This window comes from Emydura macquarii, unplaced genomic scaffold (genome assembly GCF_026122565.2).
Source record: "Emydura macquarii macquarii isolate MOO-44397 ecotype Brisbane River unplaced genomic scaffold, CSIRO-AGI_Emac_v2 contig_1119, whole genome shotgun sequence".
NCBI classification, from domain to species: Eukaryota; Metazoa; Chordata; order Testudines; family Chelidae; genus Emydura; species Emydura macquarii.
In genome coordinates, this window is record NW_027131256.1 from 2371323 (window position 1) to 2385512 (window position 14190).

The following is a 14190-nucleotide window of genomic DNA, read 5'->3' on the forward strand; positions in this document are numbered from 1 at the left end:
TCCTTAGGTAGCTTGATTTTAAGTACTGACCCCCCAGCAAATCTCATAGGGATCCAGGATGACTGTCAGAGAACAGATACAAGACAAGACAAACCATTAATCTGACTTGGTAACTCCTGTGTTCCTATTTGTAGATGCAGTCATATGATGTGAAAATCTAGTATTTGCACGCACAGTGCTATTTGTTTGCCCACACAAGTGTTTTGTGTGCACAGAACTGTCTTTGGCAGAAATAGAGACCAGACTAAGACCCCTTGAAAGATTCCACTCTGAAAAGTCACCAAATTAATAACAATGTGCAATTCCACATGTATTCTCCCACCAACTCCAAAGCAGGTGTGCCTCATTTACATACAGAAAGAATGTTTGTCTACCTGCTCTGCAAATTCAGCCTGGGATCAGATAGTCAAGTTGGGTTCTCTCTAATGTGTGACCACTAGTCATAAGTTCTGCAGACTAAATGCTGCCCTCGGGTACACTGGAATGATCTTGTTGCCTTCAGTATGGTGGCTGACCTGTAACTGAGCATCATGTGAAGACAATGGAGCTAATAAGGAGGCCCCACAATTGGAACTAATTAAAAATTCAGTTGATGCTTGAGCCAGGAGGGAGCCCAGCTCTGGCCCCAGAGCAGTTTTGGTGGCACAGGCCTGACAGCAGCATTGCTCTTCTCACACCATACACAGACACCTGTGCAGCTCAGTGTGACTGGAGCCCTGCTAGCATAGTTTATGGAAAGGATACCACCTACTCCAACCGTCAGACATCCGGACAGCAGCAGCAGAGAATTCATCACTTCAGTTTATTTCAGCAACGAGCAGTGATTTATCCAGTAGATAAAGTACAAAAATGGCATCAATTCTGTGCAGTGGTAAATTCCTAATGAACAACTGGAGCGAATGCAGCTGACATTATTTGGGAGGAGGTGTGGTGTCCATCTGCTAATTGAACCTGACAACTCTACAGCCCAGTGCAGGGCCTTTACTTCAATCCTCCGTCTTCCAGAAAGAGGCTCACCAGATTTAATAGCTGGCACCAAAGAGGGGAGAAAACACATTGGCTGATGGAACTCCAGAGAGCGGCTCTGACATTACGTAACTGTTATTTGTTTACTTGTACCATTTTAAAAAGGACAGGGATGGGGAGAGCCAGACTTTGCATCACCCCCAAGAGGGGCAGGTATTTGTCTCCCACCAGCACTATGTGGAGAAGTCTCTTTGCCTTGCCAGCCCCTGGGATGCAGTCTGAGCGCACAGCCTGTCCCCCCATCAGCCACTCCCTGTTGTGACAGCAGCACAAAGTCCTGCCACCTGCCCCTTTGCACATTGGCATGGTTCTAGGAGCAGTCTGCAAACTACACTCAGTTAAAACACTGAGAGCAAGTCATATCTCTTGAGAGGAAGAAATCAAGCCATTTCTAACAGCTGCTGGTCTAAGGGACAGGGCTGCAGCTGTGAGGCCAGCCTCAGATTCAGGATTCAAATGTAAACGTACAAAGCAGAGCATAGAAAGTTCCATTCCTGGCAGGGGATAGGACTTACTCTACCCTGGGATTGTGACGTGTCCTGCAGGGACCTAACACGCTCTCTGATTGTGAGAGGGGGCAGACCTACTGGAGTCTGCTTCAGTCACTGTCCACAATCAGACTTTCAGGGGCCACTAGTCCTCGGAGAGGCTCCCTGGCACACGTGGAGGTTGCACGAGCCCCACGCTCTGCCCTGCAGCATCGACAGCAAAAGCTAAACCATCGCAAGAACCAGCTTCTCTTTTTTCTTCCTCTTCCTCCTCTTCTCCTCAAAACGGTCAGTCGCATCAGCAAAGAAAGTCACCTCGTCCTTGGCCTCAATCTCTCTCTGCAGGAACTGCAGCCCAGCCATATTGAAGCCCAGCACATTCTGTAGAGACAGATGATCAGCACACTGCTGGATATTTCTGAACTTTGCTAGTGGTAGGGAGTCAGCATCCCTGAGGGCCCCTGCTCCCTGGCCCAAACAAACACTAATGCTTTCATCCTCTCAGGCCAAGAGGCAGGCAGATGCAGCCCAGATTTATGCAGTGCAGCCTACAGCCAACTTCCCCAACACCGAAGAATGCCCAGAGCCCGTCACAGCTCAGAACAAGAGGGAGCACTGCATTCTGGGAGTTGGAGTCTGTTCTCCACTCCTCTGTATTAAAGAGGAGAGCTACAATCCATTCCACTTTCTGAAAGTTAGGTTGCTAGCAATTAGCTGACGCAGCCCCTGGCTGGACACCTTCCTCCCCTACCCCCCGCCAACTCCAGGTTAGTTGTGAATCACATCAGCCCATGGCAAAGGTGAAGCTGGTTTCCCGTGCAGGAGAGGGTTTATTTGACTGTCCTGGGTACAAAGTACATTCATATTGGAGAATAAAAGCCCAAATAAGTAAAATTAATAGGAGATGGAGCCACCATGTGTTAACGCCAGGCACCAGCCTGGTGCCCCCACACACAGCAGAAAAATGACGATGGTCCAGGCAGTTGGAAGGCTAGGAAGAGTCAGACGGGGACACTGGGCTTCGCATTCCCTTTGTGACACGGACGATGCGTTCTCTATCAATTAGTACATTCACTGTGCCAGAGCCCGGGTAGGGGGTCGCTGCAGATACTCACCCTGACCTCGCTGACTTTGGCGACAGTGTTTTTCTTTAGATTCTCTACCACTGTCACTAGCAGCTGATTGCTCGTGATCCGCCCAAAGTGGATCCTGGAGAACAAGCCAAGCAGAGAGTGCCCCAGTTACATGCAGCGTCCCTTGCAGAGTGACATTCCAATAGGCCAAGGGACTTTGGGAGGAGGATATAAAGTGGAGGCTTTTCTTAATTGTATTTACATTGTGCAGAACCCATTGAGGGAGGCACAGGAGACAGATCAGAGAGGAAACAAATGAGATAAATATTATAACAGAGGTGGGGAAAAAAATGGGTGCTATTTCATAAAGTTGCTTTTTACAGCACACTGGTTAAACGCCTAGGTGGCTGCTTTGTGTGAGCTGGATGTGAGACGCACCCTGAGCCCGTGCTGGCATGAGGGACGTCATTCCCAGCCTCATCAGCACTTCAGAGCTCTGAAATCTTGAGCTCTGACACTATAGCTGGCAGCCCTGTGTAGGCAATACAAGCCATACCCACGTTCCCAGTCCTGACCCAGCCTGGCTGCACGCACAGCCTGACAACAGCCCTATCACACACGTTGTGGCAGGAAGCAAGTGATTCCTCATCTTCCTCAGAGTGCATGATGGGACCCTTCCTCCAAAATACAGGGGACACAGGACCAATTCTGCTGGGGAGGACTCCAAGGGCCAGGAGCAGAAGAGAAAGCTCAAGCTCTTTCTCCACAGACCCAAGACAGACTATTTCATCTCGCAGTGCCTCACAGGATCACCTAGACCTACCCCGCATGCCATGTCCCTTCCCAGCATGGCAGGTGCCCAGGGAGAGCAATACAGCCCTGCCACGCAAAGAGAAGGGACGACGGGCGTTCAGGTCAGCAGAGCTGGGGGAAGTGCTGGCTCATAGCCCAAGAGATCAAAGGCTCCTCACTATCTACAGAGCAGGCGTGGGGCAGGCTGTCTCCACACCACCCTGCTGCCATGGCCTTGAACCAGAAGGGGCCATGAGGGCATTTCAGGCCCAGGCAACCCACGGCCTCTCTGCTGAGCCTGTCTGCTAGCACTAATTGCCAGACAGGCTCGTCCACTAGGAACTGGACCAAGATACCCCTGCCCCCCTCCCCTGGTCACACATGCCACCACCCAGGCTTCAGATGCTGGTAACTGCTGGATTCAAACTAGCGAGTGAAGTCAGAGGACAAAGCAACCTTCATGACTCACCTGAGCAGAAAGAGGAGAGCACGGCAGAGGAGTTCCACCTCTGAGCCCAGCTGGATGTGCTCGTTAAAGAGCACAAGTAGGTCAGGGACGTACGAGAAGGGCAGCACCAGCAGAGACTCCTCCAACTCACTGAGGAGAGAGCACCGAGACAAGGATAACTGAAACCAGCAATGGACAAAATACTGCGCCCACAGCCACTGCTCTGCTACAGAATGAGGGGAATGCCTCTAACAAGGGAAGCACCAGGCCCAAAATTCACGGTGAGCAGACACAGGTATCTTTAGGAGGCTGTTAATCAGCACCCAGCAGGGCCCACAGCCAAGGGATGACATGCTGTGCAAAGCCACTCAGCCATGGCACTGTCCAACCTGATTGAGGAAGGAGACTGGGAAGACTGATTGAAGAAAGCCAGGACCATTTGGATAGAATACAGTTTCTCTGAAATCTCCCAGGGCAAGGAGCAAGCAGACAGCATTTGTGTGGGAGACTAGCATCTTTGCCACAGGGCAAGATTGTCAGACAGCTCAGCCTAACCAGAATATCCTACTGGCTTCTTTCCATTCCACTGAGAACAAACTGCTGCTGGCCCAACTGCATGGACAAGTTTTGGCCAACTCTCACCATGGAGGGAGTGATTTTTGTTCCCCAGTTGCAGACTACAGCCAGAGTGTGCACCCAGTGCCAAAGAGGTGGCTTTTGTATTAGAATTACCAAAGAATTACAAATGAAATTAAATGACTTAAAGGCTACCAGTGATATTCACTCCAGTCTTTCTTCCATTGCCCACCTCCAATAACAATGGCCAATCTCACACTCCAACCAGACTTGGTCGCAGCAGCCCCCTAAGAGCCAGACTTCATTGCTCAGTAGCAAGCCCTACTCCGCAAGAAGCCTCTTGGGACTCACCTTGACTTGACTTTCTTGAAAACTTCTAGCACATATGCTGAGGGCTGTAACAGAAGGAAATAGCATCAGCTCAGCATGTCAGGAAGTGCCCAGAGGGAAGCACTAAATGGAATGGATCTCAAAGCACATTGGTTATAAGAACTTGGGAACATGCTTTTAGGAGTTGCTAAATACAATCAAAATGAAAACAAACAGAAAGCCACTGCAGCTCCAATCCACTGGTGCTGCTCAGGAGATGAATAAAACAAGTTGTTTTCAGAAAACTCTAGTACTGGTGAGATTTTTGTGATAATTTAGCGAGTTGAATATGAAGTGTTTATCCATTTTATACAAGTTCTGTAATTTAGTGGAATGAGTGCTTCAAAATATGGATAAACAGTTTACACGTAAGCTGTTAAATTATATAATATATATTTATAAATTATATAAAAAACTAGAGTTACCTAAAAAGCGTTACCAGTGTCAGCTTCTCTCATTCATCTGCTGAGCACTTCCTGTGTCACAAACTGTGCAGGAGACTAGGCCTCCTGCTGGGAAGTAATAGGAGGAAAAAAGGCAGCTCTATCTGAGAGAAGTCAAGCACCATTCACTGTTATGGAGAGAATGAAGGAATGGAAGATTTTTCTTCATTTTCCTTTTCCTTTCCCTTCATTCTCTCCATAACAATGAATGACAAAGATTTCTAAAGGGTACCTAAAAAATTCAATACCATGTATGTATAGACTTGCTTAATACAGGAGGAACAAAGTAGTCAATGTCATAACAATTGGAATATAAATAAGTAAATAAACACACATAAACACACACACACACACACACTTTCTAGTATATAGAAGTGAAAATTGTTTGAGCTGGCATAACCCCATGAGCTACATGATGTCACAATAGTGGCATTTTTTATCCATGTGGAGCTTCAATTAAAAAAATCTTGAGAAACCTAAACAAAAATCCACCATTTGAGTAACAATCCTTCCGAAATGAGCTGGTCCAAGGCACAGCTCTGCATTCCATTCAGGGCAACCCCACCATGGCAAGAGCAGAAATGTTGCTGTAGAAACTGGAACTTCCATGGTCTCCTAAAGAAACACTGGCTTCCACACTGCTACATGGGTCACGGTGACACAGCAGACAGGTCTCCAGTAAGCAAAAACTCTTCAACTGAGAGCAGATATTGCACCTGCCAAACCCACGGACGTTTCTGGGTATGATGTGACCTGTCAAGTGCTCAGAGCCCAAAGTCTGAGCCCAGTCAGGGCTTGCCAGCAAGATGTTTTTTTGCTTCTTGAACCAATGAGAGTGAGTGGACACCCCATGACCCAGACTTCCAAGAGCAGCCTGTGCACAGCCCTTTAATTGGGCATCCCACTTACTGAAATATTTCCATAGGCCTGGAGGATGGGGTTGACAGGAAGGGGAACCTGGAGAAAGAGAAAGAGGTAAAATAAGGCAGGTACATACACACACACAGTCTCCAGTAAGAGACATGCACACTGGCAGGCCTTTTTCTGGAACTCCCCCAACTCAAAGAGTCGGTTTTCAGTAGCCAGAGCAGTGTAATTCTTAGAACACACAGGGTATTTTCTCTTACACATCTGAATTCTCTCCACTGCTCACTTCTATCCAGCCAGCTGTCAGCCTCCCATATAACAATAATGGGATGAAGGTAAGAATGAACAGCTAGGCTGGATGGTAGGAAAACCTCCTGGCAGATATTTCTATTAGGAAGTGGAACAATCTCCCCAAGGAAAGAGGCAGAAGCCCCAGTGCAGTCTGGGACATTAAAAACCAGAACAGAAAATGCACTGCTAATCATGCACCAGGGAGCGATGCTGCCCTTCTGCTGAGAGATGAATTTCTCCGACCACCTCTAGCGGCCTCAATGCTCTTCTTGCCTGCTTAGCTTCTTCCCTGAGGTGATGGAGCTGACTGGACACATTCACACTTCACTGGGTATATACATGCCCAGGTCTCTTCACCTCTTTCCCGGCAGCTTTACATATGGCCTGGTGCTCCTTCAGTTTTGCAGTCTCTTCTCTGTGCAGCTCAATAGCTTCCATGATCCGCTCAGCCTGCACAGCACAAAAGCAGTACATCAGGAGCAGAACAAAACAGTCTAAAGGCCCAGACAAAGCAGAGCTCACATCCTGACTGGGAAGACTGTGGTGCTGAGGAGGGATCCAGCTTTTCTTTATCAGCTTTCGAACGTTTCATGAGATTCCAAACATGGCACCACTGGCTGGTTAGTATGTAGAAACCACGTGACCTGCACTACCAATCAATCAACATTCATTATTCTCCAGCTTGCTGAAGTGCTGTTTAGCTTAAGGTGCTCCAAGCAATTCCAGCCAGCTGGTTAAGAATAATTATCTCCTCAAAGCACTCTCTCTTCAAGGGGATGCTGGGCTGGTCAGATCTGACCTTTAAGTTCTATAGTTTTACTTGCTAAAGTAAGAGTAGCCAAACCTCCAGCTGATTGCTGCAGGGATCGGAGAAATCCCCATGACCCTACCCCCTCACAGCATTGTACAATGCCATGGGCCATTATGAGACTTTTCCACCTTCTTCTGAATAATCAGGGATTGGCCAGGAGCAGGAGGCCTGATTAACTGGACCAATACCCTAATCATGCATACCAAAAATCTATGCTTCTGGTGGAGCATCCCATTATTAGCTGAGGTTAGTCCTGCTTTGAGCAGGGGGTTGGACTAGATGACCTCCTGAGGTCCCTTCCAACTCTAATATTCTATGATTACAGGAGCATGCCTGCAGAGCCAACGGACTTAAACAAAATAGCATGCAAACTTTTAATTCTGTGGATACAAAAAGGAAATGGATTTATTCAAGTCTGGTACCTCCTGGCTGGGTGAAGCATGTCCCAGAGATGGGAGATGGCCTCAGTTCTTCCCTGGGGGGGGCACCAACCTGACACCCTTCTGGACAGACACAAACTCTTTCTCTTGGCTGAAGAGTTGGCGCTGCTCTGCCAGGCTAGGGAAAGTCTACTTCTGTGCCCTTATTCAGATATCTACTCCTCTTTTCATCACTACTCACAGCATGAGCCTTTCCAAGGAGCTCTGACAGCCTGTCAGTAACTATGCAGAACCAAGAAAAGAACCAGCAGCTCCCACACTAACTTACCGCTTTGACACTTTCAATGGTCTTCTTTCCTGCTAGTCCAGTCTCTCCCTGTGTCTCGCCAGCCACCTACAAGACATAAGACATGTCTCAAGCTACAGTCCTTCCCTCTGGGCAGCAATCAGCTAATGCAGCCCCCGGGCAGGTCAGACCCCACGCAGGAACAGTCAACATCCCTGCTGCATATTAAAGCTCAATGCCTTCCCCTGCCTCTCACGTCCTTGGCTTTCCACCTAGTTCCCCGTATTGGTGCTTTACACAAGGGATGGACTGTTATAGAAATAAACTGCTTTCAGCTCAGAATCCCAGAGCATTGTACTAACATTAACCCCCATGAGGCAGGTGACTTTCCGGACAGGGAAACAGAGACGAAAAGAGAGCCAACCAAGGTCACACAGTGAGGCTGTGACAAAGTCAGCAAAAGAACTCAAGCCTCTTGCCCTAAGCACTAGACACACTGCCTCCCATCCAGCTCACATAACAAAGGGCAGTGAAGAGCCGATCCTCAGTCACTACTGACCCAGGGTGGATTTGAACTCGTGATGTAAGAAATGGAGAAAAGCAGTGACTGGATTCACAGACTGTAATTACTACCTTGGAATAAGGCCAGGACCCTTCGCTCTTGCAAAAAGGGCCCAGAACTCCTTAATGAGCGCCTTGGCTTTCCGTCTCACCTGTAAGCCCAGGTCTCCAGTGGCACACTCCCCTGAGCTGCAGCCACCTACTAGATCCCCCAGCGTTCCTTACAGGTCTCATGCAAGTACAGATCTAGACCAGCTTATGAGCATTTTACAGTCTGCTGCTCGGGCAGCTCTACTCACCACAGGCTGCTCTTCCTTGGCCACGCTCTCCTCATATTCAGCTTCCCTTTGCTGCAGCGAAGGAGAATGCAATACGTTAAACATGGGCAGGTAGCGTGGGTAAAACGGCTCTTTCAAAGATGGCAAGAATGAAAGAGTGCAACTTCCTCCCAGGAAAGCTGTGGCCTCCCATGAACACTGCAGCCCAATTTTGAAGCTAGGACACACCTGGCAGAGTTCCCAGTGGAGGATCCCAGGTTTGTTTTCCTCCAGTGGCCCCACATGAGCTCAGGAGGCCAACACCGTGCCTTTGACTTGAACTATCACACCAGTGCTCAGCACCGCAGGGCTGAGTGAGTGATAGCTCTGGCATCTGCTAGGCAGGTGGGGGAACAAGAGCCTGCAGGCTGCGCATGCAGGGACAGCCCAAAGAGATCGCTAGCAGCAGCTAGTCAAACTGAGATGAAGACAATTCAGCTACAGCTGCTTCCTCCTGAGACACAGCAGAGCAAGAACAAGGCTGGGAACGTCCAGACACCAGCCCATCTTGTAGGAACGAGTCGTCCCAGCACAGCACTGATGGGCGCATCTCACACTAGCATGGCCCTAGAACTGTTTAATTCATCCTCTGGTGTTCAAAGCTGTGGCTTCCCCATGGAAGGGTCAACTCACTGCTCGAGTGCATGGAACAGATGTATGATAGGCTCTCCTACGAAAAGAGCATCTCTCCCCCTCTGGCAGGCATATCTATCCTACTGCCACCAGCATTTCTAATGGACCAGTCCTGGAGTCTCACGGTACTGTCTAAGGGTTACAGGAAGATCTCCACAGAAGTCAGGCCAGACACCATGGATTCTCGGGTTTCCTCCTCTGCACATGCTGCTAGGCATTCTCTCCTGCATTGGCTCTTTGGGGAATGCTTTGATGAAAAGGGAAGCCCTGCAGTGCAAGTTCAAGAGGCAGGGTAGGCCTCTGCCAGCTACTCTGAGCCACGGGCCTGCTTTTGAGAAGATGCTGCTCTCGACTCTCTGTCTGGGTCTGTTAGTGGTAGCGATGACCAGAGCAGACACAGCGGCAGGCCCCAGGTGGAGAGGTAGTTGCATGGGTCTCACACTAAGGAACAAGGCAACCTGTACACACTACATCTAATTAACAAACATCCCATTGCAGTCACGGATGGAAAGTGCCCCAAACACCACGGAGGTGCTTAGAAATAGGGAAAAACAAAAAGTAGATGATGCAGCCAGTGCTCCTGGGGAAAACAAAACATCTATTCAGAGGGAAACCTGGGGAGCAGCATAGCAGAGAGCAAGTTAGTCGGGGTTTGCAATGCAATATAGCGGGGATAGAGAAAAGAAAAGACAGGCAATGCCATCTTGAGCCACTGAAGATAATGCTGGAGGCAACGATCCCTTTCTCTGCAGCACTAACAATCCCCCTGAAATATTCCAGTCACCTCTGGCATCTCATGACCCGACACAGGTAAATAGTTATCTGAGATCGCTTAGGTGCTGTGTAAGATCATCTGAAGATTTAGGGGTATTTAGTGGCTTGGGAGAAACCAGGTGTGAGACTGTCTCTTATAAGAGACCACAAAGGAAAGGCTACTGCTCTTACCATCTCCCTCTCCTCTTCCAGGATGAGTGGCTCCGTTGTCCTTTCCCAGAGGCGCAGGGATTTATCATGAGATGAAGACACGACATAGTCTCCGCTGGGACTGAGGGCCAAGCACCACACCTCCTGGTGGTGTCCCTACAGGTCAGAGAGAAGAGGTGAGAGATGACCACCATTTATGCTACCAGCCATTAGGGGAAAGAGCTGCCCAGGCCTGAATCACAGTCTGAAACCTTTACCTCGAGGGTCTGGATGTGCTCAAACTTATCTGCATCCCACTGCTTAATCTTGTGGTCCTTCCCAGCCGTGAAGAAGAGATGGGACTTATGCACAAACTGGAGGTTCATCACACTGGAAAGTGAGAGAAAGGGATCGCAATCACAATCACAAAGGCAGGAAAGGAGACAGTGAAATATCTGAAGTCAACACCCTTTCCACAGCAGCCTGGTCTCTGCCTGCCCCCTGGCAGAACTCCCTGGGCATTGCAGGGACTCCAGGAGGCAGGGGAAGAAATTTACCAGACTAGGACAACTGTTCCAGCCTCTACTGCCTTCCACTCTCCTGCATGCTTCACCCCAGCAGAGCTCAGCCTAGGCCAGCAGAACTGCCGAGCTCCATAGCAGGGCACGAGCACCAAATGAAAGAGCTGAGCAGCCGCGGACTAGCACCAGGGCTCAGCGCTAGGAAAGCAGGGGGAGCACCACCATTATGTGGCACATTCCAGTGCTTCAGAACTGCTGCTCAGGACTACGGCTGTCGGCTCTAGTGCCTACGTAGTGCACCTCACAGGAAGCCAGGGGCCCAAATCCCACCGCCACAGGAGCATGGGAGAGACTGCACTGCCAGGGCAAAGATCTGTGTATCCCACTCCTTCCATGGGGGAGGAGTCTGCAGCCCCCACACACCAAGGCCTACCTGTCATCATGGGCAAAGAGAGACCGGTGACAGTCGCCAAAGTCCAAGCCCCAGATCTTCACATTCCTATCCGCAGAGCCAGTTGCAATTAGTGCCCCGTCCTACACCAAGCAAGACAGAGAGAAGGGGCATGACTGACTGACTGACTGACTGGAAGGGATCACAATGACCTCACAGCTGGCTGCAAGGACTGGACGGCACAGGACTAACGAGCAGGGGCCCAGGGAACAAGTCTATGTCCACCAGGTCAGGACATGCAGCTGCAAAGCATCCCAAAGCAGCCAATGGAGGGCTAGAAAAGTTTGGAGTCTACAGAAACTTTCCCCCACTCAAAATTCACTTGTGAGTTCTTGTCATGACCTAATCCCACAGTCCTCTGCAGCCAGCAAAGGCCTCTGGAATTGGTGAGAATTAGTTTGGGTCCGATCAAGTTTGGGTGGGTAGTTTGCATGGTTTTTAAGTCCCAACTGAGAACCACCGTTCTAGAGGGCCCTGCCTAGCTCTATTCCCAAGCAAGGCTGCTGCCGGCTTTTAAGGCTACAAACGTTGCCAGAATTCCAGATCTTTTGTGAGCAGCCCCCACTTCACTCACGTAGGAGATATCCATACAGAGCACTGGCAGCTTGTGTCCATACAGAGACAGGAAAAACTGGAAAGAGAGAGGAAATGGATCTAGTTAGAAATGCTGGGCACAGCAGTTTGAAAGCCTGCTGCTCTGTCCCCAACACACCTGCATTCAGAGGTGCCTGCGCTTCCTTGATACCTTCAGTGAAGGTTAGCACCTGGCCTGTAATTACAGAGCAGACAGCTGATACCTTTAGAAACAATACCCAAGATCACGGACAGATCAGAGAGGATGCTTCCTTTGTACATTTGTCAGCATTTTAAGTGCCGCTCAACCATCCTGTGCTGGTCTGTTTCACCTCCTACCCCAAGGACCATCTGACTGCCAAGCCCTGCTCACAGGAGGGGGCATCAGTGTGCCATGCACTGCTTACCGGGAGCAGGGAGCGGATGTGTTCTCACATGCAGGGAGGCTCTTCCTCCAGCATTGGCTTCTGCTAGAGCAGAGTTTGGAGCCATGTGTGCTGGCTGGAGGAGAGCTGTCAGAGGTGCCCCTCCCCCAAATCTCTTCACAGACACAGGAAGGAGAAGCAAGGGAAAGACGGGAGGGGAGCCCACAAGGCTTCTGCACTGAATGGGGAGGGTACCACCACCGGTCTTGCTCCTCTGCACATCACAAGGGGTGTGAAGCTCATAGGCAGGAGGAGAGTATCTGATTTTTTCATTATTTTTTTCAGTTTAAATGCAGATTTCCCACTGAATTCTGGCCAGCATTTGGCAGGATTCTGGTCAGTAAATAGGGTCCAGAACCAGAAGACAGCGGGCTTTCCTATTTGATATTACTGGCCAACTAATTAATGTGTGTCCCCTCCAACTCTCCTGCTCACCCCAGCCTTACTATTTCAGGTGCCATTCCCATTAACGACACCAACAGCACCAGGTAAGCCAGCAACTCTGCTCCAGAAACGAAGCCCCCTTTCCTCATTCTCCTCGCACCAACTCCCACCCCCACCCTTCCCCCCAGCACAGGAAAGGGGTCACCTTGAGTGTGTCAGTGAAGAAGATTTTCACAGTGCAATCCAGTAAGGAGATGGCCAGCAACTTCTGGTTGGGGCTGTAACGCACACAGAGAACGTCCTCATCCAGCTGCAAGATGCGCGTCTGCTTTATGGAGAGCCTAGCAATGACCAAGAGGAAAACAGCATCATTGTCCCTGCTAGCAGAGTGTCAAGGGTGCAAACACAAACCCACACATTTCTTTGGGAAGGAAGCTTATTTCAATACACAGCATCACCACCTTCTTTGGATCTGGGAATGAAGCAGGACAGAAACGAGCCAGGGGCTGCACACATATGCTTTTCACTGCCGAAGCTACCACTCAGCAATAGGGAGAATCTGACTGAGAAGTTACAGGGAAGCTTGAAACCAGTGGCTAAGAAAGACTTAATTCAGCATGGCAGGGAAAGAAAATTTCCAGGGTTTAAAAAAAATTTTTTTTGCTGGTACTCCCTTTGAAAATATTTCAGGCTGTGATAACCAATGGGCAGAGTGAATCACTCAGACACTTGCGTTCTCTCCCCACATCCACACCCACCCACCGCCTCCCGTCCTGGACCTGAGAACCCTTTCTGATGAAGAAGTTTGTCATAACATATTTGTTGCCACAAAACATTTCAGTTTTGTCAACAAACACTGCCCAACTCCAGGTGGGAGGCACCAGAACTTTTGTGAGAATAGTGCATTCAGCTACATTAACTACCAGCAGTTCTCATACCTTTGTTCTCCCTGTCTCACACACACCCCAAGATAGCCAGGAATAAAACTAAGGCGAAACCATCAAGCAGGAAGAAGGAATGCAGAGGTGGAATGCTGTCTCCAGAGAAGCTTTTTCTCTCACCTCTTTTGTATGCTATTCTCATCCTTCACCAGCTCAAATTCCCAAAACTTGACACTTTTATCAGCACTTCCTGTTACAAAGCCACGCTGAAGGAGAAAAAAGTTTAAACTTAAAGCAAGCTAGGACAAATTCACTGCACTGAAGAAAAATAATACAGCCAAAGCAACCAACAGTTAAGAGCAGGTTACACTGACAATTTGTTCAATTAGAACACAGGATTTTTATTTATTGTGCAGAAGAAAGACACATTTGGATTTCAAAGGCTTTGGTAGATGGAGTTTTTCCAGGAAGAACCAACTTCAGATGGTGCAGTGGGCAGGATAAATCAAAATGTAGACTGTTGCAGCAGGCTGTGTTATATTGACAACCTTCTGGAACAACAGTGGTCAACTTGACTGATCTGTTGTAGATAGTGGATGTCTGTGCATGCTCACTGTGAAGGATGAAAACCCATTTGATCTTATCATTGCACTTAGAACACTGTATCAACCATACAGGAATGGTCTGCTTG

At 49.0% G+C, this 14190-nt stretch overlaps 1 protein-coding gene across 4 annotated transcripts in view; it reads right to left on the minus strand.

The window, feature by feature from the left end:
- Window positions 1–250: 250 nt before the first annotated feature.
- WDR3 (WD repeat domain 3) overlaps window positions 251–14190 on the minus strand; it is a 30615-nt gene continuing 16675 nt past the window's right edge. For 2 of the 4 annotated variants that reach the window (XM_067545960.1, XM_067545962.1), the window contains exons 14-27: window positions 13680–13765; window positions 12824–12959; window positions 11811–11867; window positions 11219–11319; window positions 10543–10654; window positions 10307–10441; window positions 8711–8761; window positions 7893–7958; window positions 6731–6823; window positions 6125–6172; window positions 4755–4798; window positions 3849–3977; window positions 2630–2723; window positions 251–1895 (exon numbers count right to left, since the gene is read on the minus strand). In XM_067545960.1, coding sequence (XP_067402061.1) covers window positions 1740–1895; window positions 2630–2723; window positions 3849–3977; window positions 4755–4798; window positions 6125–6172; window positions 6731–6823; window positions 7893–7958; window positions 8711–8761; window positions 10307–10441; window positions 10543–10654; window positions 11219–11319; window positions 11811–11867; window positions 12824–12959; window positions 13680–13765 — 1308 coding nt within the window. In that variant the 3' untranslated portion in view covers window positions 251–1739. Of the gene's footprint in view, window positions 1896–2286; window positions 2724–3848; window positions 3978–4754; window positions 4799–6124; window positions 6173–6730; window positions 6824–7892; window positions 7959–8710; window positions 8762–9145; window positions 9942–10306; window positions 10442–10542; window positions 10655–11218; window positions 11320–11810; window positions 11868–12823; window positions 12960–13679; window positions 13766–14190 lie in introns of those variants that run through there. The other 2 variants (XM_067545961.1, XM_067545963.1) reach the window with 2 other exon arrangements.